The sequence below is a fragment of the Eptesicus fuscus genome, chromosome 11, assembly GCF_027574615.1.
Source record: "Eptesicus fuscus isolate TK198812 chromosome 11, DD_ASM_mEF_20220401, whole genome shotgun sequence".
Taxonomy (NCBI): Eukaryota; Metazoa; Chordata; class Mammalia; order Chiroptera; family Vespertilionidae; genus Eptesicus; species Eptesicus fuscus.
Window position 1 is genome coordinate 77742097 of NC_072483.1, and position 26821 is coordinate 77768917.

Genomic DNA, 26821 nt, shown 5'->3' on the forward strand with positions numbered 1-26821 from the left:
CTCTCTTCCTCCCTCCCTCCCTCCCTCTCTCCCTCTCTCTTTCTCTCTCTCCCACACACACAAACACACAAGTGTTTTGTGTTGGGTTTTTTTTTCTTCTTCTTTTTAAGTACAGCCTTCAGAAGGCACAGGTAATACTTAATTTAACTCAACTCACATCATTAGTATTCTGTTTAATATATATTCTTAACTGGACCAGTGTTTTTAAAACTGCAGATTGTAGACTATCATTAGGCTATGAAATTATTTAAATGACCAGCATTTAAAAAGTATTTTAAAGAAATATTTTAGGATGGATTAGAAATGAGGTGATTTTATGTAGTAAGAGGACGTACTTATTGTGGAAAGTTTTGTTTTAGTTTTGTATCTGTTATGCATATATACAGGGTCTTGATATAAAATATAATTCTTATAAGTCATGGTCACTAGACAATAATACTAGGATAATATTTATAAACAGGCCAAGTAGTAAATGTTGCTTGAATGTATTATTATTTTATTTGTTAGAAAGCAATGTATTTCTATGGTAAATATTTTTATTTTATAATGAAAACATACTGTTATTTTTATAATGAAAATGCAATGATTTATTGACTGAGAAGAGTTTCTCAATTTCCCTACTGTGACTCTTGCTTCTCCAGCTTGTGATGGCATCGGCACGGGATCACTGATGTCAGCGCAGACCGTGGATTCCAGCAACATCGACAAATTCATAAACTGCACCAAAATCAATGGGAATTTGATCTTCCTTGTCACTGGTATTCATGGGTTAGTATTAAATGTTTGCAGAAAATTATTTTATAAGTGTAGACAAAGCTTAAAACAGTCTTTTGCTTTGTCTGTTTGATCTTTTGACCCAGAAGAGTTCTACCCATGTTAATGCTCTTCTCCAACAAAATCGGATGCCAGGCGTCACCAGCAGTGATAGTAAACCAAAGTTTGGGATGCATCAGATCATGAGATTAGTGACTGGTTAGATTTAAAAATATAAATTTATATACAAGCTAAAATGTATTTGCAGGACATTTTCATTAAATCCTTAGATTTCAGTAAGTTTGGCATATCTTCAGATATGATTAGGGAAACAATATCAATGGGTGAAGTGGTGAATTTCATTCAAATTTCTAAAAAATTAGTTTAAAGCAATATAAGTTAATACTTCTTTATTAAAAAGTATCTCACAAAAAGCAAATAAGGAAATTAAAATTGTCCTGAGCTTTTAGAACGTCTCTTTGTCCTTACATGTAGTTTTCTTTTTTCTAAGACTGGAAAGTTAGTACTGCTCTAAGAGATCTATAAAATGAATTTCATTTTAGCAGTAAAAATCGTAACATTTTCTGGGCTCCTTCATTACAGAACCACCTGCTGGTTTTAACTAGGAAAACAACCCAGTTTGTAGTCTTTCAATTGCAATAAAAATGTCAATATTTTTACTCTATATTTTATCTATTTGTCTACATTACTACCTAACCCCTATATATTAGTGCTACAGGCTACAGATAAAAAATATCACTCCCATATTTCAGTTCAAAATCTTACTCTAAACATGTATCACATCATTTCTAGAAGGAACATAATTTAACACATTTAGAATAAATATGTCCTAACAGAAACAGCAAGAGAAATAGAACAGAGTTGTTTGTTTCTTCTATTTAAATAAATTACTCTTGGTCTTATTACATAAGCATTTCTTTACTTTAGAATGTAACTTTGAATATGGGTCTATGCCAGATACTCTAATAATATGTATATAATTTCTACCCCAGGTATGATATATTGGCCCATGTAGTATTTTCTTTAAAGGTCAAGATTTCTAAGTTCTTTTAAAAAATGTACGCACTTGGCTCTTAGCCCACATTTTTACATAGCAACAATCTCTTCAAGCAAGGTAGTACTAGCCCTTTTAGATGGGATATATTCAATCAAATTCACTATAGACCCCACTGGCTCTTTGTATCCATTTTTCATTGCCTCCTTGGCCTTTGGGTAGAAGACCTGTGTTGATATTTAGATGCTTCCATATAATTTAATGCATATGTGACACTTAGTAAAACAACATATTCATATTTTAACTATACTGAATACCAAATATCACCATGAATGACAGATCATATCATGTTAACAGTATCTTCTGAGAAATAAGACATAAGCCACTTGATTCATAGTGCCTGATTTCACCTGGATATAATAAATGAATTGGCCTGAAGTCCATCAATGTGGAAAACAGACACATTAATTGCATTACACAAGTGGTTTTCATCCCAATCAGACCAATATCCATCTCTTATATATTCAGCATTTTAATACTTCCTTTTCAATTCTGAAATAAAAGTCATAGATAAGAAAGCTTCCATATATATATATACACACACACACACATATATATATATATAATTTTATAAAGTGATTTTAATTCTTCACTTGTAATTTATTTTTATAAATTTATCTTTATTGTTGTATTACAGGTAATCCCTTTTCTTCCCCATTGACCCCTTCTAGGCCACACCCATCCCCCTACTCCAGGCCTTCACCACTCTATTGTCTGTGTCCAGGCGTTATGCATTTATGCATATAAATTCTTTGGTTAATCGTTTTCCACCCACCCACCACCTCTACCTTTTCTCTGAGATTAGACACTCTGTTCCATGCTTCTGTGTCTCTGGATCTATTTAAAGAAGAAATAAGAGAAAATGTTTAGTTTCTAGAACAATAGTGCCATTGCCAGAAATAGACTAGGTACTCTTGTTTCCTTATTTAGAATGGGAACCACAGGCCAAACTCAGTGTTTAGGGTTATCCATGGGAATGATCCCACTTTAATCTTGTCATGTTTGACATGGTTTATGCACATGTGCTTGAAGCAACAAAATGCTCCCCAGATAAACATGTCCATGCTGTGTCACAATGAGACACTGACAAGAAAGTATTCAGGTGACAGACTGCAACGATGAAAGACAATGGGCATGTGATAATAGGTTGAATGAAGAAATATATTGTGATGCAATTGTGAAAACATGTTGCTCTGTCTTTATCCTGAGCTTTACATTGGATCACCAACAACAGTGACAGAGTGGATGTAATGTTCTTACTCACGGTTCTGAATTTAGCTAGTAAATTTCTCAATTTTATAGTTCTATGGATTTCAAGTGGCTGTAGAATGAAACTCCCTACAGGTACTCTGAAGTTGGTAAGTGGGATTCTGTCAATTTATTTTATGAGAGTCCCGAACCTCTAAAATTAAATATATAAAATTTCTGTGGTCCATTGGGCTTCATGTGAACAGTCCAGAATTCACTTAATTCCCCACAACCTGGACACATTCTCAATATAGGACTGAAGTGACCCCATTATTGTGTGCTTGCCCTGGGTTTTGAGTGTTTCTCAATAAAGTCAGAATATTTTATTGTATGACCAGAGCTGTTCTAGACACTGCTTTTCATCAAAAATCAAATGTTGAAAGTTCATTCTGCTACTGTAGTGCTGACATTTTTTCTGCATACAAAAGTCTGCCCATAAAATAGGATAACAACAAGAATTTTACCACATAGTGAACTTATTTATTTATTTATTTTTTATTTATTTATTTATTTGCTTTCTATTCATACAAAGCATAGTCATTCATCCTGTGCATCTTCAGTTATAAATAGAGCATGTCTGCCAGAACATTTAATTTAGACTTGAAGCCTTTGAGGGCTCTTCATATCACATTTAGGAAAATATTCATTGTTTATGTGTGAATTACAGGGAAACTCATTTATAGTGTTTCTCCAAGCTCTCCAAAACTCTCCATGTTAAACTAGTTGTACAGTAAATGGACCGCACTTCTTAGTTTGAAACAGTCATTTAATCAAGCAATTTTTTTTCCACTTTGACAATATGGGATATTCACAGTGTAGAAGAATATGCCAATGAGTCACGTGGAGAGAGCTACACTAAAGGTAGTTCCATATATCATGGTTGCTGGAACTAATAGAGTCTATTAAGAAGCGCTAAGATAAATAAATGCCAGTAGATTCACACTCAGATTCTCCCCAAACAGGCCATATGCCATTTTGTCAGGGGACTATGGAGCACCTGGATTGATAACCCTGTGAAACTTACATCCAATGGACCACCATATCTTAGTGTTTATTCCCTGGACATAAAAGAAGGTTCCTAAAGATTGGTAAAACAACAGTTGTATTAACTTAGACACAGACAACAGTATGGTGGTCACCAGAGGGAAGAGAGGTGGTAGGAGTAGTAAAAGGTAAAGGGGGTCAAATATATGGTGACAGAAAAAGATTTGACTTTGGGTGGTGGGCAACACAGTGCAATATACAGGTGATATAGCATAGAATTGTACATTTGCACCTATATAATTTTATTAACCAATGTCATCCCAATATATTTAATTAAAAATAAAAAAGAAGCAATATAAAAAAAATAAAGATTGTATGTATGTATAAGGTGCAAAAAATTGGCAGATGTTCACAGCAAGAATAAAACTCAATTTATTGCTACAGGTGAATATGCTTCTATAAAAGTCTAAGTTCATTGTTCTTAGAAGGTTTGATCTCTCTTGGAGAAGTGACCAATGAAGAGAATTCAATTTTTGTCTGAAGAGTACATATTAAGATTGGGTCTCTACTTGCTCAGGATAACACAAAATAATTTTAAAGTAATCAAACATTTAAAAAATACTATGTATTCCTTAAATATTGAAAATATTCCTTGAATTATGGAGAAATATTTGGTATTATTATGTTTATGTTTTGTTTAATATTCAAGTGTGCAATTATTTTATGTGATCAGTATATTATACCTAAAAAATGTTCTTAAGATGAAAACCTCTGAAAAAAACCCTATTAAACATTTAATTTTAAAAGATATTTATGTTCATTTTTGAAAAGACAGGGCATCTCTCTCCATATATATATATCAAAAACATTTTTAACAAAAATATGTGTATGCATTAGATCTTCAAATTTATAACACCTTTTGAATGTTATTAAATTTGTTGTAAATTGTGTTTTTCAATGTTAGTATGATTTATATAAATGGAAGCAAATAGGTCTGTTATAAAAATGAATATAAATACCAGTTAGGAACAGAATTCCTCTGAATAATTCATATGAAGAGTAACTTTTATATAATGTTATAAATATTATGAAAAATCACTAATAGATAAATGTGGAGATACAGCAAGAAAGGTGACTTCATGTGTTTGCTTTTATGCTTCTTAAAAAATTACAAGTGTTATTCACAATTTTGAGTGCTTCGAAGAGCCTGGAAGGCAATGTCCTTACTCTAACATAATTTGTTTGCAGGTTTTATTTTCTCAGTTAAGAATAAACATTTAAAGCAAAATATAAAGCATGGTTAATAAATGGACTTCCTATATTTGGAGGATCCTTCAGTATAATCAAACTGAATCATTTCTCTAAATCTAGACTTGCTTTGATGAACTCAGATTCTCTGTCATCAAAATGGTCCTCAAAGCAACTTTAAATTTTCCTCCATATCCAAGACAGGAAAATTTGGACAGACATTATTAAACTTCCTCTTGATAATGACCATTCAACTTAAATAAAATAATGTCATATTTTTATATTTTTATTCCTTTATTTAATTTTGAATCTGACTGCTTCTCTCCTGGGTTTTCTAGGGACCCTTACAATGCGATTGAAGCTATAGACCCAGAGAAACTGAATGTATTTCGGACAGTTCGAGAGATAACAGGTAATTTTTCAAGTAAAATTGTTGTGTTATTAACCATGGGAATTTTAACGATTTCTTGAAAATATTACATAATATTAGAACCAGAAACTCAATTTCAAAGTAAATTCAAGTCTCTACTCCTTAGCATGTGTGCACATTTTGAAAGCCCATGGAATTTAAAGAGTAAAATATCCTTGAAATTTTGATGTTACTGTTTTGCAAGTGTCAATTGATCTTTCAAAGCATGTTTTGTTTTGTTTTTACCTTTTCACAGGAAGTACTATTTAGTGTGGGTAATGCATATCATTCATTTAGCACATGTTTAGAGAGCATGTAATACATTTGGTGCTGTTATAGTAGATGATATGGGTTTATAGACATGAATTAAACATGATTTGTTATTAAAGAGTATAAAGTCAAATGAGGAGGGATAAGTATATATATCTATGTCTTAGAATGAAGATGGGCAAATGGAGTCAAGTATATAGACACAGTGGTAAAAGATTTCAGAGTAATTGAAATTTTCTCTTTATCTAGTTAGATTAAATATTTTTTCTTTTAGAAGAATACATTAAATTAAGATTTATGTAGTTTAACATCTACAATTATATAATTCCATATGTCTGAGAAATATAGATTTTGGTGCTCATTGTCATTATTATCATTGTTGTTATTGACAATATTACAGATGTCCCCCATTCCTCCCTCTTTGTCCCCCTACTTTGGCTAAGGCACTCCAATTAGGAAGAAGAAATATGAGATAGAATGGTTCAAAAGTAGGAATATTCACTTCCCTTTTCTTCTCTTTCAACACATTTTCATCATATTTCAAGAATAATCAGTGTTAAGCACTATTGCTCAAACAATGATGTAATGAATTTTTCTACTGTCCTCTTCTTTTATAGGTTTCTTGAACATACAGTCATGGCCCCCAAACATGACTGACTTCAGTGTTTTTTCTAACCTGGTGACCATTGGTGGAAGAGTACTCTACAGGTAGGTTTATATGTTCAAAGATGCAGGTCTCTCTGATTTCAAGAGTAGTATCATGCGTATACTACATCAAAACTATTAGCCTCATGAATTTACTGATTCTATAAATATTGGGTTTCTTTTTTTAATTCCAATGTATGCTCAACAAAAAATACCCCAGTTGTGCTTAAAGTATACAGAATACACAGCTGTATTTTCCGACCACCTATCATTAAAGTAATAGTAATGTTTTGCAGGTATGGAATTCATGATATGAAGCATAAAATTAAGCCCTCTTTTTATCATATCCTGTCTAATAAAAGAGTAATATGCAAATTGACCATACTTCCACTACACCCTCAAGCCGCGCCCACCAGCCAATCAGGAGCAAGTATGCAAATTAACCCAACCAAGATGGCTATGGCCACTGAGAGAGATCAGGAGGCTTGGGTTTACCTGGCAATGGAGGAAGCCAAGCTTTCCACCTGCCCTGGCAGGCCCAGGCCTCCACTCAAGGCTACAAAGTTTCAATTATAGAAGATAAATAAATCCCAATAAAAATGGCGGCAGCCACAGAGAGCAAGAGGCTTGAGTTGTCCCCGGCGATGGAAGAAGCCACGCTCCCGCAGCCCTGGCCTGCCTTGGCCTCACTCAAGGCTACAAAGTTTCAATTATACAAGATAAATCCCAACAAAAATGGCTGTGGCCGTGGAGCAAGCAGGAGGCTTGGCTCTGCTCAAGGCTACAAAGTTTCAATTATACAAGATAAATTGCAAATACCAGGGCCTCCACTTGGGTCGCCGGGGGGCATGGCCAGCCTGCAAACCACCACAGGCCCCTTACCCAGGCCACCCCATGCCCCAAGGGAACCTCCACCCTGATCCAGGACACCCTTCAGGGCAAACCAGCTGGCCCCCACCCGTGCACCAAGCCTCTATCCTATCTAATAAAATAGTAATATGCAAATTGACCATCACTCCAACACACAAGATGGCTGCCCCATGTGGTCAAAGATGACTGCCCCCATGTGGACACAAGATGGCCGCCACAAGTTGGCCAGCAGGGGAGGGAAGTTGGGAGGGACCAGGCCTGCAAAGGAGGGCAGTTGTGGGCAATCAGGCCAGCTGGGGAGGGCAGCTGGGAGGGACTAGGCCTGCAAGGGAGGGGGGCAGTTGGGGGCGATCAAGCTTGGAGGGGAGGGCAGTTAGGGGTGACCAGGCTGGCAGAGGAGGGAAGTTGGGGGTGACTGGGCCTGCAGGGAAGGGCAGTTAGGGGTGACCAGGCCTGCAGGGGAGGGAAGTTAGGCATCTATCAGGCTGGCAGGGGAGTGGTTAGGGGGTGATCAGGCTGGCAGGCAGAAGCGGTTGGGGGCAATCAGGAAGGCACGCAGGCGAGCAGTTGGGACCCAGCAGTCCTGGATTGTGAGAGGAATGTCCGACTGCCTGTTTAGGCCCGATCCTACCGGGATCGGGCCTAAACAGGCAGTCGGAAATCCCTCAAGGGGTCCCAGATTGGAGAGGGTGCAGGTTGGGCTTAGGGACACCCCCCCATGCACGAATTTTGTGCACTGGGCCTCTAGTTTTATTATAATCAAAAGAGAGAGTTGGATGGCTTAGAAATGGCTCAGACTTAGGGGATACAAGTGCCATACCAGAAGTTCTTGTTTTGCCTCTGGTGCTTTCATTTGAACCAAGCATCATAGAGCTGATGTTTCAGGAATTAGTCCCCATCCCTGTGTGCAGTGTTAGTTGTAATAAACAGAACGATCAGGGCTCAAAAGGATGCTCTTCCAATGTTAATAGTTTTATTCATGTAATAAAAGTAGAGTTAATATTTATTAAGCCACTGCTTTTATTTTATTTCAGATTTTTATCTTTATGAAAATCTTCTTTATGAAGAGTTAAAAACTGATGTACCTAAGGATATTTAATGTTTATTGCTTAAATCTAAATGCTTCCTGAAATCAATATTGTCGTCAAATATTTTATGATCGTATTTCACAGAAAATTCATTGAATTTTTCTATTAAAATAGGTATATATCTATAAGAGGTTTTAAAAGGTAAATGGGAAAGTATTAATATAAAAGGATAGTTCAGAGATACAACTTAGTCAAGTGTTATATGCAACGAATTTTACTATATACTGAATAAAATAAATATATCAAGGCATCATTATACTCATATTATAATCTACAAATCAAAGTATTTATAATGGGAGCCAGGGTTTGAGAAAATGAATTACAGCTCAGTTGAGTGCACACATACACATGCATATTTTGCTGATATATATGTCAGCAAACTATTTTTAGATTTAGAAGTAAAATAAAAGGCAACAGTTTAGATCTCCAAAATGTAAAATCATGTCGATTAGTTGAAATGTGGGAAACACAGTTATTTTTCAGAGAATGCAAAAGGAACTTAATTACAAATGTGAACTATTTTGAAATAAAAACAATTTCCTTGAAATTATCATTTCTACCTTGTAGTTGTTACTTAACATTTAGAGATTCTTTCCCCAGTTGTCCAAGCCTTCTGAGTATTTTGTAAAATTGAAGTTTAAGTTCATTCATCTCTGTAAATTTTTATATCCCCTGCCTTTACTTATACATTCTTCAGCTATTACAATTATTCTTTTGTTCCTAAATAAATTAAAGCCTAATATCAAAGACATTCTTTGCAATATTTATCCTTGGAAATCATTCTGCATCTATTAAATAGAATATAATTACTATCTTACTTAGGGTATATGCAAGCCATTCTACATACATTTATTTAATTATTTAGTCTTTACACAGGATTTCATCCTTGAGGAACTGGAGATGTGAGGGAAGGAGAGAAGGCAGTGAGTAGATACGTCAGTGGTAAATAAGTACACAAAGACATTAATATTCATACTTCTAAAAGTGAACATGTTTCTTTTGGGTATTACTTTTAAAACCTCCAGTATATAGCATGTGAAGATTAATATTCTGAGCTCAGATTTATTGACTCAATCTCTCTCTGTGGTCTGTTTATCTTCTTTTGGAGTAAGATGTGACACCTGGTATTTTACTTCAGAAATGAATGTCCTGGCCAAAAAATATTTATTATTGTTCCATGTTCCCTCTCCCCTTTCTTTAGTGGCCTCTCCTTGCTTATCCTCAAGCAACAAGGTATCACTTCCCTGCAGTTCCAGTCCCTGAAGGAAATCAGTGCAGGAAACATCTATATTACTGACAACAGCAACCTGTGCTACTATCACACCATCAACTGGACGACACTCTTCAGCACCATCAACCAAAGAATAGTGATTCGGGACAACAGGAAGGCTGAAAACTGTAGTAAGTACATTACTCAGACATTAAAACATAGACGTTTTAGCCCAGCCAGTGTGGCTCAGTGGTTGAGCATTAACCTATGAACCAGGAGGTCACAATTTGATTTCCAGTCAGGGCACATACCTGAGTTGGGGAGCATGCAGGAGGTAGCCGATCAATGATTTTCTCTCATCCATAGTGTGCAGGAGGTAGCCAATCAATGATTCTCTCTCATTACTGATGTTTCTATCTCTCTCTCTCTTCCTCTCTAAAGTCAATAAAAAAATATATTTTTAAAACAATGGAAGCTTTAAACATTTTCTCCCATTCTATATTTGACCCAAACAGTTAAAATTACAGTGGGTCAGAATTCTAGCCTTCTTTTTTTTTCTCAAACCTTAAGAATGGTTAGTATAAATAATAATCAGAGTAAGTGACTTGTTTTATAGTATACTAGAGGCCTGGCACATAAATAATAATCAGAGTAAGTGACTTGTTTTATAGTATACTAGGGACCCTGGCATGAGTAGGGTCCCTAGGCCTGGCCTGTGACCAGAGCCGATCTTCCAGGCTGCTGGCAGCCAGCCCCACCCCGCGCCGCTGCTGAGGGGTGCCCTCTGTGTGTTGGGCGACAGGCAGGGCAATCAGGGCCCCGGTGCCACCTGCATTCATCGCCACCCACCCCCGGTTCCCAGTTCCCCATCGGGGTCAGTGGTCAGTGTGCATCATAGCCGACCGGTCATTCCATCGTCCGGTCGATTTGCATATTATGCTTTTATATATAGAGATTGTGTATGTGCAAATCTTAATTATAAGCATCCACCTGTGGAGATTTAGATTCAATAGGTGTAAGTGGGACTTGACACCTAAATGTTTAATAAGCATCTGGGTAATTCTTTGGATCCAATCAGTTTGTGGAAATTCACCCCATTGAATTTTCTGTTCGCTTTCAGTGAATTTGATAACATAGGATAACAGAGTATTTCCCATTTGGGAGTGGTGGAAAAAATGAAGATGTTTTCTTCTGAAAAGTGTGAAATGCTATTCAAGAAAAAAAGTTCATTTCATAAGTGCATTTCTCATTCACTATCTCTTTTCTCACTTATTTTAATACTTATTGATCCACTCCATCATTTCTTTGTTATACAGAAGTTGATGATGTTTTCATGGGTACATAACTAGACCATTTCTGTCTTATACTTCCCTGATTTTCTACTGAGTATTACTATCTTTTACATCCTATGAGTTCCACTACTATGCATTTGTCTGACTTGCTTATGATAAATATCAAATAAAATACTTAGAATTTAAATGATTTGTTCATAAAAACATGTTCTAATTGTGGTTATGATGAATTAATCTTGTTAAAAAGTCACAGCCCCTGAGAAATATTTTGCTATCAGGATGCCTTCTTATTTATTTAATCCATTGGAACAATTACAAGGGTATAAACACATATGTTTAAATTTATTTTTTATATATGTGAATTGATAATATAGGACATTTTAAAAATATATTTTATTGATTTTTTTTTTATAGAGAGGAAGGGAGAGAGATAGAAAGTTAGAAACATCGATGAGAGAGAAACATTGATCAGCTGCCTCCTGCACATCTCCTACTGGGGATATGCCTGCAACCAAGGTACATACCCTTGCCCGGAATCGAACCCGGGACCCTTCGGTCTGCAGGCCGATGCTCTATCCACTGAGCCAAACCGGTTAGGGTTAGATCATTTTAAGAAAATATAAACTCTTAAGAAAGCAATATAATTTAAGCTTACTAAGTAAAGTAGTCAGTAAAATAATTTATTTACTAATACTCCACCTTGTTTTATAAAGGGTTTAAGGCATCTCAGGTTACCAATTTTCATAAACTATAATTATAATTTGTGAGGAACTCACATTTTAGCTGTTTTGGATCCTGAAAAATATTTTCCAGAGAAAAGAGATCTATTGCAACATGAGATTCCTATTGTGAGTGAACTTAAGTTCTTACACATTCTTCTATTCCACATAGACTCAAGAAGTACAAAATTTTATTATATACCAAAATATGTATGTTTACATTGGATGAGATGTGTCCTTTAATTTAGCCTAGATTATATCCTTAGTTTTATACATTTCTGATTCTTGACAGAAAGTTTTCTTTTCTTTTTTTCTAATTCTTAATATTTTTTCCCCACATTTACTCAACCAGTGGTAGACATGGAAGGAATAAGAGTAATGAATAGGAGCCTAGATATTAAGGAATTTTAAAATGATCTCCTAAGAGCTTAAACGATGAATAGGTATATGCTTGATTTCCTCTAAAATGTTTTTCCTTTTCTCTTGTAATTTAAACATTTTAAGATTGGCTTTATTAAGTAACAGACTTAGTGATTTATTAAAAATCTACACAATATGAATTTAGTATACTGGTTCAGTATACAAGTATTTGCTGATGTATAATATACTTTTTGCACAAAGATTATCAAAGAAATATACAGTTCTATATTTATCTCTGATTTTGATATTCCTGAAGTTTGATAGTAGAAAAAATCTACCTCACTTAACATGCAATTAGTAAAAAGGAATTGTAAAACTATAGTTAATTACTAATAACTGAACATTCTGCATTTGCCACACCTTTAGGTAAACCATAGCTCAGTATGAATCATAAAGTGCATAACTTGGGATATAGTAAAGTCACTATTCCTCTAAGTAATCAGAAGATAGAAAATCTTAACTGTATTTTTAAGATTTTTTATTACCAAAGTAATACATTAATACACTGTTCTTTGTAAAAAACAACAACAACAACAAAAAAAAAACCCTCAAATAAGATTTTCTTACTGTATTTGAAACAGCACAATGTTTAATTACAATGCTGCAAAATGGTCTCTGTGTTCTTATCAAAAGGTTAATAAGCAGTTACAAATTCAGAAATGGCATCCCTTCCATTTGTAATCTGGAAACTCTAAAAGAATGAAAGGCCTCTCAACAATAATAGCCAGGATTACTGCAGGCTTCAGTTTTTATTACAAAGGGCAACATTTTAATAACTTGCCTGTAGGTCAGTATTTGAGATATTTTAAAGCAAAAACTTTTAAGTCTGGTCTCCAATTTTCAATGATTGTTGTTTAGATAGTATTGTGTTGCCAACCCCAACACACACACACACACACACACACACACACACACACACACACACAAATGTGTTGAGCCCTAGCCAGTTTGGCTCAGTGGATAGAGTGTCGGCCTGAGGACCAAAGGGTCCTGGGTTAGATTCTGGTCAAGGGCATGCACCTCCATTGCAGGCTCCTCTCACATCGATAGTTCTTTCTGTCTTTCCCTCTCACTTCCACTCTCTCTAAAAATCAATGGAAAAATATCATCAAGTGAGGATTAAAATATATATATATATATATATATATATGTGTGTGTGTGTGTGTGTGTGTTGAAGTTATAACTACTGGCACCATGAATTTGATCTTATGTAGAGAGAGATTCTTTGTAAATGTAATTAAAATGTAGATGAATTTATACCAGATTAGAATGGGCCCTTAATCCACTATAACTTGTGAGAATAGGAGAAGAGATACAGAGACAGACAGGCACACAGAAGAGAACACCATGTACACCATGTAAAGATATCTTATCTAATAAAAGAGTAATATGCAAATTGACCATCACTCCAAAAAAGATGGCTGCCCCATGTGGTCAAAGATCCTGCCCCCATGTGGACACAAGATGGCCACCACAAGATGGCCAGCATGGGAGGGCAGTTGGGAGGGGCCAGGCCTGCAATGGAGGGCAGTTGTGAGTGATCAAGACTGCAGGGGAGGGTAGTTAGGGTTTACCAGGCCGGCAGAGGAGGGAAGTTGGGGGCCACCGGGCCTGCAGGGAAGGGCAGTTGTGGGGGGGGGAACCCAGGCCTGCAGGGAGAGCAGTTGGGGGGACCAGGCCTGCAGGGGAGGGCAGTTAGGGGTGACCATGCCTGCAGAAGAGGGCTGTTAGGGGCAATCAGGCTGGCAGGGGAGCAGTTAGGCATCAATCAGGCTGACAGGGGAGTGGTTAGGGGGTGATCAGGCTGGCAGGCAGAAGTGGTTAGGGGCAATCAGGAAGGCAGGCAGGCGAGCAGTTGGGACCCAGCAGTCCTGGATTGTGAGAGGGATGTCCTAAACGGGCAGTTGGACATCCTTCGAGGGGTCCCAGATTGGAGAGGATGTAGTCTGGGCTGAGGGACACACCCCCTTGCACGAATTTCCTGCACTGGGCCTCTAGTACACACATAAAGGGAAGACAACCAATGAAGACAGGGTCAAAGAATCGAGTTACACAGCCATAAGTCAGGAAAACCAAGTATTGCCAGCAACCACCAGAAGCTAGGAGGGAGCCCCCAGGAAAGATCCAGCCAGCCAATACCTTGATTTAGAAATACAGAACTGTGATAAAATAAATGTCTGTCATTTTATGCTATCATTTTGTGGCATTTTGTTATACCAGACCTGATAAACTAATATAGACAGTGGTATAACAGTGAAAACTAATATAGATCGCAAGGACCCAGGGTTCTGCATTTTTAATACCAGATCATTCTGAGGCAGGTGTCTGAGGAAAATCCTTTTAGAAACTCTATTGTACTTTATAACACCCCCCATTATTCCCCCTTTTATTCTGTAGTCAGAAATATATTTTAAAAACACGTTGTCCTGGTAATTCATTTCATCTTTTGAGGATTTGTTCTCTCAAAAAGGACCTGTTGTAGAAAATTTTCTCTTGGGCAACTTAACACTGTATCCTACCTAATAAAATAGTAATATGCAAATTGACCACACCTTTGCTACGCCCAAGCCATGCCCACCAGCCAAAGCCACACCCACCAGCCAATCAGGACGAGTATGCAAATTACCCAATAAAGATGGTGGCTAATTTGCATACGCTGAGAGAGGGAGGAGTGAAGACTGAAGACAACTTAGAAGGAAGAGGGAGGAAAAGCGGAAAGCAAGGTGGCTGCCAGAGGGAAAGCCGGGGCGGGGCGGGGTGGAACGGGGTGGAGCAGGGCGGGCGGCAGTGGCAAGCAGGTGCAGGCACGGTGGCCGCAAAGGTGGTGGCAGCAGCAGTGGCAGCGCACGCGGCTGCAACAGCTGCTTGCAGGATTTTCCTGCAAATGGGCTACTAGTATTTAATAACAGTTTTGGGAGACAAAGAGAAAGAATTGACCAAAAAAGCATTTTATGAATAGTGTTCTGTTTTATCCTTTTACTAATCTAACACACTCAAGACAATAAAGGGGATATTTAATGCTTATTTACACATTGACTAATTATAGTACAATATATACTTTACTATTATATTTTACTTACTTCAGAACTTCAACAACACACTTATGAACTTCTTTTACTTTTTTAAAGTTAATGTGCCTTCTGAGAAGTACTTTATAATGTGCTCAGTGTTCTAAGAATATGCAAGGACTTTTCAATATTTTATCACTGCTGTCACAGCTGCCTGTCATATATCCCTCTACCAGAGTTTTCTCCCCAGGTCCCACTCAAGTCAGAGATATAGTACCTAGAGCACTGAAGAATGAACAAACTTTCAGTAACATCTCTTTCCCCTATTCAGTATGGTGAATGGGTATGTCTTATTCTTCCACTCCTACCTTTTCCTAAATTTTATGGCTTTAACTTATTCTAACATTTTCCAAAGACCCATAATGTCATTCCCACTTATATATGTCTAACCTTCCCTACATAAAGAGCTTATTGCAATAGAGTTTTATAATCCCTACCACAAGGATGCCCACATCCTAATCCTCAGAATCTGGGAATGCTACTTTATATGGCAAAAGGGACTTTGCATATGTAATCAAGCTGTGTATTTTAAGATGGAAAGATGAATCTGGATTATCTGGGTGGGCCCTAAATGTAATCACATGTGATCTTATAGGAAGCAGAAAAAGGGAGATTTCATTTTAATAAAGGAGAAGGTGATGTGACCATGGAAACGGAGGTTGGAATGATGTATTTACAAGCAGAGGAATGCCAAAGTGGCTGCTGAAAGCTGGAAAAATTAACTCAAAATGGATTAAGGACTTAAATGTAAGACATAAACCATAATACTCCTAAAATAAAACATAGGAGATAAGCCTCTTGATATTGGTTTTGGCAATGATTTTATGAATACAATACCAAAAACAGAAGCAACAAAGCAAAAATAAACAAGTGGAACTAAATCAAACTAAATCATTTTTCAAAGCAAAAGAAGCCATCAACAAAGTGAATAGGGAACCTACAGAATGGGCTAAAATATTTGCAAATTATGTATCTGATAAGGTGTTAATATCCAAACGACATAAAAAACTCATACAACTCAATAACCAAAAAAAACCAAAAAACAAAAAACAAAAAAAAACCCACAAAAACAAAACAAATCTGAATAAATATGGGCAGAGGATTTGAATGAACATTTCTCCAAAGAAGACATACAAATGATTAACAAATATATGAAAATGTGCTCAACATCACCAATCACCAGGGAAATTCAAATTGAAACCACAGTGAGATATCACTTCACACCTGTTAGAATGGCTATTTTCAAAAGAGAAGAGAAAAGTGCTGATGAGATGTGGGGAAAAGGAGTGTAATTTGGTACAGCCACTATGGAAAACAGTATGGAGGATCCTCAAAAATTTTTAAAAATACTACCATATGACAAAACAGTTCCACTTGTTATAGAGTAGCTGATAGCAGCTTTGGGAGGGTGAAGGGACAAGAGTGAGAGGTTTTCAAACTACAAAAAAATAATAATTAAAAAAAAATATATATATAGTGTTTTTTGTTTAGTTTTTATTTTGTAATAAGTCTCTATATTATTGTTATTATAAAAGGAATACTTGTTTATTACCAAAAGTGTTACAATATATAGATAAATTAAAAGAAGAACATGAAAAATAACCAGGCTTCACATTAAGTTGACTATTTGCAGATTCCAAAACCCAATATTATACTATCCTATCTCCTTTCAAAAATAGTCATTTGTCCATTTCCCCCAAAAAAATAATATGTAGAAATAAGTAGATCAGGGAGTTGATGGATTATCAGGAAATGGGCAGTAACAAAGAGGTACTGATACCTTTACCAACAGCCTGAAGGCGGAATCTTAAAATGTATTTTTTGGCCTTAGACAAGTAGGTAAACTAAGAATTTGAGGCATTGATTATGTTTTCTATACAAATATGAAGGTGATTAATACGAAGAGCCAGAGATTCATAACACTGAGCAACATGATTTTGAATATATTCTACTTATCTTTACAAGTTGCATTTGTAATGTAACTTATGGTGTGTTTTTCCCCCTCTTCAAGGGTTCCTCTGATGATCATGTTTATTCCATAAGCAAGTATATATGAGAATTATATGTAAATTCATATATGTTTCAGACTATGAAATAGTTCATAAAAAACCTTAAAATGGCTGAATGTTTATAAAAATGGGTATTATAGCTTTATATCCATTAATATAATTTATCTTTGCTCCTTTTTAACTCTTAAGCTATTATATAGATTTTGTTCTTAAACATTTATATTCCATCAGCTTGATTGAACTTTCTTACTTCTTACATCTTCATAAATCAGTGGGAAGTCACTTTTACTCCTAGGGAATCAGTGATATGAGACCTATATTAAGATTCCATTTCTACTGACATTTCTTTTGCACGGTGAGAGAACTGAATGAGTCAGAAGGAAAGAACTCTTGCAATTAGTTTAAAATCAATATAGGAGATAAACTGTCAGAATTTCCCAAGTTGAGCAACAAATCATTCAACTTTTGAAAAGAAATGTCTCCACATAAGAAGAGAAAAATAGTTATAATATATGCTATTTCAATTTAATACATCTTTAAAAATGGAGAGTACCACTTTGGTCTGCAAAACTGATGAGTTACCTAAAAAATGAAAATCTATTTGAGAAGAGGGACAATCCTATGTACACAGGAAAACACTCTATTTGATCTCTGTTCTTTCGGGTTATTTTTTAAATTCACCTTTATGTTATTTATAATAATGTTAAAAATTAAATAAGTTAAAATAGATTAGAAGGAACTATAATTTTCAATAAAGTTTATGGATGTTTAGAAGCTATGGGCATTTTGGAGAAATTCTATATAAAAATTGTGTTTATACACAAGAAGCAAGAAACAGCAAGTAATCTTACTTTGGATTTTTAGAAATAAATATCAGATTCTACTTTTACCAGGATAGAATAAAAGGGATTATATTTACCGTTCCTCATGAAAAAACCAAAAGATGGACAAAATATATGAAATGACAGTTGGCAAGGGAGTAGATATCAGATAATGAAGCAGAGAGAGGAAACAAATGAGGCGAGCCTTGTGATTGCTCTGGCTAACTACGTTGAGAATTTTTGAGCCATAGTACAGTCTGGAGAGACCCAGGTAGAATCCCAAAGACTCTTGAGTTGAGGAGGCGGAGCTGATAGCCCAAAGAGGCTCAAGTCTGCAGACAGTGCCAGAGAGAAGAGAGCAGCACAGGGAAGAAAACCACACTCCTAGAAATAGTAAAGGAAGGTTGTTAGTCAGGAGGAAACAATGCCAGACGAATATATGATTCTATACATGGGATTAAGAACACTCCATGGATAAATATATAAAACTAGAGGCCTGGTGCACTAAATTCATGCATGGGGGGGTCCCCTCAGCCTAGCCTGCACCCTCTCCAATCTGGGACCCCTCGGGGGATGTACGACTGTTAGGATCAGGCCTAAACCGGCAGTCAGACATCCCTCTCACAATCCAGAACCACTGGCTCCTAACTGCTCACCTGCCTACCTGCCTGATCACCCCTAACTGCACCCCCCCTGCTGGTTTGGTCCCCCCCTGCCGTCCCTGGTCACCCCCAACTGCCCCCTTCCCCCCAGCCAGCCTGCTTGCCCATAACTGCCCCCGCCCACTGGCCTGGTTGCCCCTTACTGCCCCCATGCGGACCTGGTCGCCACACACAGCCTGCTGCTCAGTCATTTGGTCATCCCTTACTAACCCCCCTTCCGGCCTAGTCGCCCCACGCAGCCTGTTCGGTCATCCATTCGGTTGCGATGGTCGCTTAGGCTTTTATTATTATAGATTATCTTATTATTTAAATCATGTCCAAAGACAATCTAATGTTTAAAATTATGAGTGTGCAGTGAAAAGCATATGGAAAAGTAAAGTGTATGACAATAGCTCAAAGGTTAGGAATGGAGAAATGGAAGTATCCTATTTTCAGGTCCTTAGAGTTTGTATGAAGTAGTAAAATATAACTTCCAAATAGACTGCAGTCACTTAAAGAGATATACTACATTTCTGCTCCTGAGAAGATGAAGTAGATATACTTTTCTCTAGTCCTTTTGCTGAGTACAACTAAAAACAATGAGTATTATATACATAACAGAAACATAAAAATTTTTGGAAGGAAGAGAGAAGAAGGAAGACAGGTTTGGCACCCTGAAATCCAAGAAGCACACAGATGTGAGTTCCCTAGATTTTATCTTTGTCTCATATATCCCAGATTTGGAGGTGTAGAAATTGGCAACTCAGAAACATGAACAGGTGCAGACCAAAAAAGCCCCCAACAAAAGTCTGTTTTCTCTTCCAAAGGGCCTGGAAAGGTGCAGAGGAGCAAGACAAAAACCTTTTAGACAATAACTGTTCAGCCCCAGCCAAGTGTCAAAGGAAAAATCTGTAGCCCCAACTTCACCTGTGCATCAGAAGAATAGGAGTGTAGGCTTCCCACCTTCGCCAGGCTGTAGAGAAATGCCCCAACCCCCACAAGATGGTGTCAGAGAAGGCAGAGAAGGGAGCTGGGGCTTTCGTCCCCACTGGGCAGTAAAGAGCCCAGGCAGGACTGGGTTTAAACCCCTAATCTGACACCTGTGACCTTGAGCAGTTTAGCCTCTCTGAACCTCTGCCCATTTGTCAAATGAATAAGCATTCCTACTTTGCATGATAGAGTTGAAGATTAGCACCCATGTATGAACAAAAAGTGCCCTACACTCATGAAAAAATTTAAAGTATGAACCATTATATCTCTCAAAAATATGGAAGCAAAAATCCTTAACAAAGTAGTAGCAAATAGCACTCAACAGTATGTAAAATTAATATTCAGCATAATCAAATGGGGTTTATTCCAGGGATACAAAGCTGATTCAGTATTTTAGAATCATGTTCTGTTTCTCTTAGAACCCTGACTAATACAATACCATACACACAAACTGACTCAAAATGGATGTATACATAAATGTAACACCAAAACTCATAAAGCTTCTAAAATAAAACATCAGAGCAAATCTTTGTTACTTTCGGTTAGACAAAGACTTCTTAGATATGATACCCAGAGCACAATTCACAAAAGAACAAATTGATAAATTGGATTTACCAAAGTTAAAAGTTCTTTTTAAAAAACAATATTAAAGCAGGAAAAGTCAAGGCTAGGACTTGGGAGAAAATACTTATGGAATTTAATAACAAACTCTAAATATCCATAGTAAGAAAACAACCATTCCAATATAAAATGGACATAAGGCTGTTGACACTTCGCCAAACAAGATATATGGATATCAAATAAGCACATTAAAAGAGTCTCAATATCTTTAATCATTTGGGAAATGCAAATCCAAATACTGAGACTACAGCAGACATCTTTAAACTTGTATCTTATTTCTATTCCTTTCTCCCCTTATCTTTCATATATTCTTTTTTCTTTCATTTGCTCTTTAAAAAAAAAATATATATATATATATATATATATATGTGTGTGTGTATATATATATATGTATATATATATTGATTGATTGATTTCAGAGAGGAAGGGAGAGGGAGAGAGACAAATATCAATGTTGAGAGAGAATCATTGATTGGCTACCTCCTGCATGCCCCCTAAAGGCGGTAGAGCCTGAAATCCTAACTGGGAATCAAACTGCAACCTCCTGGTTCATGGGTCAACTCTCAACCACTGAGCAACACCAGCCATGCTCATTTGCTCGTTTAATATTATTTTTGTCTTATAACAAGTGTCATTTGTTATCTTAATGATGCTGTCCTATGGAATTGAAGCCAAAAGTTTGGTGTAATTGTGGAACAAAGGGTTGACTTGAGAAAGATGTGGATTTTTTTCCTTACCTTAACTGGAAGGTCAATTTCTATCACACCTTCTCCCTAGAGTTAGGATGTAAACAATTGGCATTTGTTCATTTTTTTAAAAAACGCAATGTTGCTACACAACCACAGTGACTGAGCTCTGCAATATGGAAGAAGTTGGGGTTAATGTGAATAATGGTGACTAGAGAGGCCACCAAAGTGGTCTGCCATAGATCTCTTTCAAACAAACTCCTACAGAAATAGCTTTACTTGGATTTATATTAAAACTAGAGGCCCAGTGCACAAAATTTGTGCACTGGGGAGGCGGGGATGTCCCTCAGCCCAGCCTGCACCCTCTCCAATCTGGGACTCCGCAGGGGATGTCCCTCTCACAATCTGGGACTGCTGGCTCCCAACTGCTTGCCTGCCTGCCAGCCTGATCACCCCCTAACCACTCCCCTGCCAACCTGATCAATGCCTATCTGCTCCCCTGCTGGCCCAATTGCCCCCAACTACCCTCCTCTGCAGGCCTGGTCGCCCCGAACTGCCCTCTCCTGCAGGCCCGGTCGCCCCCAACTGCCCTTCCTGCCAGCCTGGCCGCCCCTAACTGCCCTCCCCTGCTGGCCTGATTGCCCACAACTACCTTCCCCTGCCGGCCATCTTGTGGCAGCCATCTTTGACCACATGGGGGCAGCCATCTTGTGTGAAGGTGTGAGGGTCAATTTGCATATTATCTCTTTATTATATAGGATTGTAAATTGTGACACAAGCTTCTGTTTATTTCCTTTTGATTTTGGTGTGTTTTCCAGCTGCTGAAGGAATGGTGTGTAACCATCTGTGCTCAAGCGATGGCTGTTGGGGACCCGGGCCAGACCAGTGCCTGTCCTGCCGTCGCTTCAGCAGGGGCAGGACCTGCATAGACTCTTGTAACCTCTACGATGGGTAAGGATCTTACATGTCACCTTTACCTCTTGACTTTTGAGGTACTGGTTGATTCAGATTTTAAAATGATAAGAATATGCCGAAACCGGTTTGGCTCATGGATAGAGCGTCGGCCTGCGGACTCAAGGGTCCCGGGTTCATTCCGGTCATGTACCTTGGTTGCGGGCATCCCCAGTAGGGGGTGTGCAGGAGGCAGCTGATCAGTTTCTCTCTCATCGATGTTTATCTCTATCTCTCTCTTCCTCTCTGTAAAAAATCAATAAAATATAAAATAAATAAAATAAAATAAAATGATAAGAATATTATAAAATTTCAGTATGGGTATACAAGCCAAGATTTTTATACTAAGGAGAGCTTTAGTTGCATAAAGTAGACAACTTATAGATGAATTATTAAAAGAGTAAATAATATTACTGGAAATATCAAGTCCAAATATATATTGACTATTATTCACATTTTAAAAACATGTAACAAAACAGATAATTATTAACAAATTATTGAAATTTACTTTAAATAAAATTGAAAATATATTTCTCCTCTCCTTCTAAAAAGGATTGTTATAAGCAATCTTTCCTTTTATATGTCCCAATAGTCTTTTTTTCTCATAATTTCTACTAATGTTCACCTTTAATTATACATAACTTTTATTTATGTTTTCCATTTAGGTTGCATGTCTATTTGATTTTATTTTAGGAATGACACACATTTCTATGTCTCTGACAATTGCTTAGCCTTATAGAAAAACTACCTTCATAATTTGTAGTTGAATAGGTTTTTCTAAGTGTTCTGCCACTTTCTAAAGATAACCTAAGCAATAATTTAAATAAAATGTTTTACATTTCTTCTATTACTATAATAAAACCTAGTATATACCTTCCTGCATGACATCTCACATGCTCATAAAATCACTTTATCATAACATGCCATTTCATGCATCATAGTTGTCCTTCATTAGTGTTATAACACATTTTTCAGTACTGTCCCTGAGTCAAAATTTTTTATATTGCTCACAGTGAGTACTTTCAACAGTTTTGTAAAATTGCAGTTTTGAATTTCTTTATTTCATTTCTTCTTCTGCCTTATGAATTGTCCAATTTTAGCAACTGTTTTCATGATCCTAGATAACATTATAATTTTGTATTTTATAAAAGAAAAATTAAAATGTCTGAATCATAGTAATATAATTTTTAATTTATCTTATTTTTTGAAGTATTACAGAGGTTTCCCTTTTCCCCCCATTGACCCCCTCTACCCTAAACCCCTCCCAAGTCTACTATTTTGAATAATAGTAATAATGATATATCTCTTCTTTGAAAGATGACCAAATTTAATTCTGTCCATGCAATTTAGAGGAAAAACATTAAAATTAGAAAATTAAGTATAAAATTTTTAAATTAGAATTTAATAGTTTTTCAGGAAAATTTCAGCTTGTTATTTTTGCAAGGTACAATCAGCTCATACATTTGATAACGAATAACAAATTATGTGCTGTTTGTCTCAGTGAAATGTATTCATGGTTGTTTATTTTTATGAAAGTAATATATTTTCTGTACATAAAGTAGCTTAGATTAAAATATGCTTGTTTGTGGGTGGCAATTGATACCCCTAAAATGAAACTAATAGACTTTAATTCCATTAAGTGAATGTTATAGTAAAAGTTTATTGAATATACACTGAGTGGCCAGATTATTATGATCTCTGAATGTATAATAATAATCTGGCCAGGGGGAGGGGACATGGGTGGTTGGCCAGCCTGCCTGCTGGTCAAACTCCTGGTCGAGGGGACAATTTGCATATTAGCCTTTTATTATATAGGATATACACTGAGTGGCTAGATTATTATGCATTCAGAGATAATAATAATCTGGCCACTCTGTATATGTGCAGTTCTAAAGAAGTAATGAATACTAGGATTCATGTTATTATAGCAGCATCTTATAATCACTGAGAACTGGTAGAATTAGTACTGGCCAAGGTCATAACACTGTAAGGGGCCCAAGCCATTACTACAACCCAGGGCATCATGTTCATTCTCTTTCCTTTTCAGATGCCATAGCTTTTTAAAAAAATATTTCATTTTAAACTTATCAGAAATATGAAATTGATAAATATGTGGATGTATACATCATCCTCTCTCTCAATTGTGCAAAACAATGAAAACTAAGTAAAGGAAAATTACCAGTTTCCTAAGTAAACAATGATTACCAGATTGTTTTTGAAAACTTACCATTTTCCATGTTATTAAATGAAATGAATTAAAGAAATGTAAAACTTTTTATGTATTTTGAAAAAGTGATAGGGCCCTAGAAAGTCATACTCACAGGGTTAATTTGAAAAATAAACAACAGTATCTTATAAGAATCTGATGTAATTCTTGTCTACCCAAGCAAGGATATACTTACTCATCTCCAGTTTTGTGGGAGTGGATAATTTCTCCCAACATTGCCTCATAGTTAAAACAGCAGGTGAGGGAAAATGAATTCAAAGCTAACCATCACTCTCTAGTTGGAACGTCCAACCTTGGACAAATAACCTAACCATTGTAAACTCCGTTTTCTTTTATGGCAGCGGGAATAGTTACCGTGCCAACTTCATAAAATAGTTGTGATTATTAAATGAGGAATAGATAATAACATTTTATTAGCGTTCTGCCCATTAAAACTCATTATTTTCTTTCTGTGTCTATTAATATGAGCTGATCAAATGGTTAGGTAGAAAAGTTACCTTAGAAACTGCTAAAAATAAATACAAATACAGTATGACATTTACCAAAATCTTATTCACATTTATAAAAGAGGTTTATTATCATAAGAGAAGAAATCCTAAATAGAGGACTTTTGAAAAAGGGTTAGAAGAAAATCAGCCAACTTCTAGCTATTAACACTCAAAATTCAAATCATTTGAGTCACTAGATTTGGGCAACCCTTAACTACAATGCACACGCTATCAAAATGAAAGAGAAAGCTAATTGCAATGGAATCTTGCATTCTTCTTATCTGGCACTGTGATTAAACACTTCTGAAACTTTAAGAGCACAGAAACATCAAAAAGAGTGCCTGTCTAAGCTCTTTGTAGGCATTTTTACATTAATAATCACAACCTCTCATTGAAACATTTTTTTTTCCCTTTTACAGAGGATGCTTAAAAACTGAAGCTTTGAGAAGTTGAGGGATTTAAAGCCTAGAAATATTAGCCTGGATCCTGGGATTTGAATTTGAGGAGGGTGTGACTTCAAAGTATTTGTTATTGATCATAGGATTGGCTAAGGTAGCAGACACACAACAAACTGAAAAATGTAGAGCATCAAAAACAAGGAATAAAGCACTCTGGATGCGATGCACATGCTCAGTAGACTGATTTCTTAGGTCGGATTCCAGTGAAAGGGAATCTCTGGCAAGGTGGACCAGGAAGAAACAGAACACTGATGGAGGCATTAACAATATAGAGCAGGAGTCATAGAAGCTGTAAGAAGTATCTGTTCTGAGAGCAGAAGGGAAGAAAGCCAGGAGCCCTACAAATGGAAATGTAGTCCATAGAAGAAAAGGCAGCTAGATTGTCTCTAGTAATTTTTTTTTTTTAATCCTCATCCAAGGATATTTTTCCATTGGAATGAGAGAGTGGAAGAGAGAGGGAAAGACAGAAATAGCAATGTGAGAGAAACACATCGATCGGGTGCCTCTTGACCAGGGCTCAGGCCAAGAGGAGCCTGCAACTGAGGTACATGCCCTTGACCAGAATCAAACCTGCAACCCTTTGGTCCTCAGGCTGACACTGAGTCAAACTGGCTAGCGCTGTAGTAATTTTTAATCACATATTAACTTTATATCAACTCTGCATGCCAGAAAGGAGATTTTAGAGAAGAGAGAGATAAGCATGACCTATGTTCTAGTATCACAAAATTTATGACCTTCATTTAGTACCATAACCCTTTAGTCACCTCAGAAACCTGTTTGCAAAATAAATAATTTGCTGATGACACAATCTTTGTTGTAACGGTCATGCACTATCATTAAATAGATAATGCTTCTGATTCTCTTTACAATTTAGGTACTCCTCCCAATAGGAGGCCATGTTTCCCTTTATATTCTGCAGATTTCCTAGTTAAGTATTTTATATCACTCATGTTGATGAAACATGCAAGAAAAAATCTGTTTTGATTCATTGCAATTTTAAACATAAGAAAAATCATAAAACAATCAATAGCAAACTAGCACTTTGAAAATGTTAAATCCAGGCAATTAAATATTTGCATTTACACGTAACTAAACCATCAGTTTATGCTATTCATTTTGAAAACCAAATGTAATTATTTTGCCTTGGAATAGGTGTCGAATTAATCTATCCAATAGAAAATAGAGCCCATGCTTTGGACTTCTGTCATTTATTAAGGCTTTACAGTAACCAAATGAGATAGTTTACTATGGAAAAAAAAAGGAAATATTTCACTCAAGGGAAAAATAAATTTGAATTTATCACCTAATTAATCCATAATTGCTATATTTGCAATGCTATTAGGTTGGAATGGTAGCTCATAGTACAAAGGCACAAAACAATACAGTAGCTATAAATATTTAGTCAAGTTTTTTTTGTTGTCGTTTTTTAATATACATTTTATTGATTTTTTACAGAGAGGAAGGAAGAGAGAGAGTTAGAAACATCATTGAGAGAGAAACATCAATTAACTGCCTCCTGCACACCCCCTACTGGGGATGTGTCCGCAACCAAGGTACATGCCCTTGACCGGAATCGAACCTGGGACCCTTGAGTCCACAGGCCGATGCTCTATCCACTGAGCAAAACTGG

At 36.4% G+C, this 26821-nt stretch overlaps 1 protein-coding gene across 1 annotated transcript in view; it reads left to right on the forward strand.

The window, feature by feature from the left end:
- ERBB4 (erb-b2 receptor tyrosine kinase 4) overlaps positions 1-26821 on the forward strand; it is a 931393-nt gene that overhangs the window by 680142 nt on the left and 224430 nt on the right. Inside the window, exons 9-13 of the mRNA XM_008145201.3 lie at positions 642-768; positions 5647-5720; positions 6605-6695; positions 9792-9991; positions 21886-22018. Of these exons, the coding sequence (XP_008143423.2) occupies positions 642-768; positions 5647-5720; positions 6605-6695; positions 9792-9991; positions 21886-22018 (625 nt within the window). The remainder of the gene's footprint in view (positions 1-641; positions 769-5646; positions 5721-6604; positions 6696-9791; positions 9992-21885; positions 22019-26821) is intronic.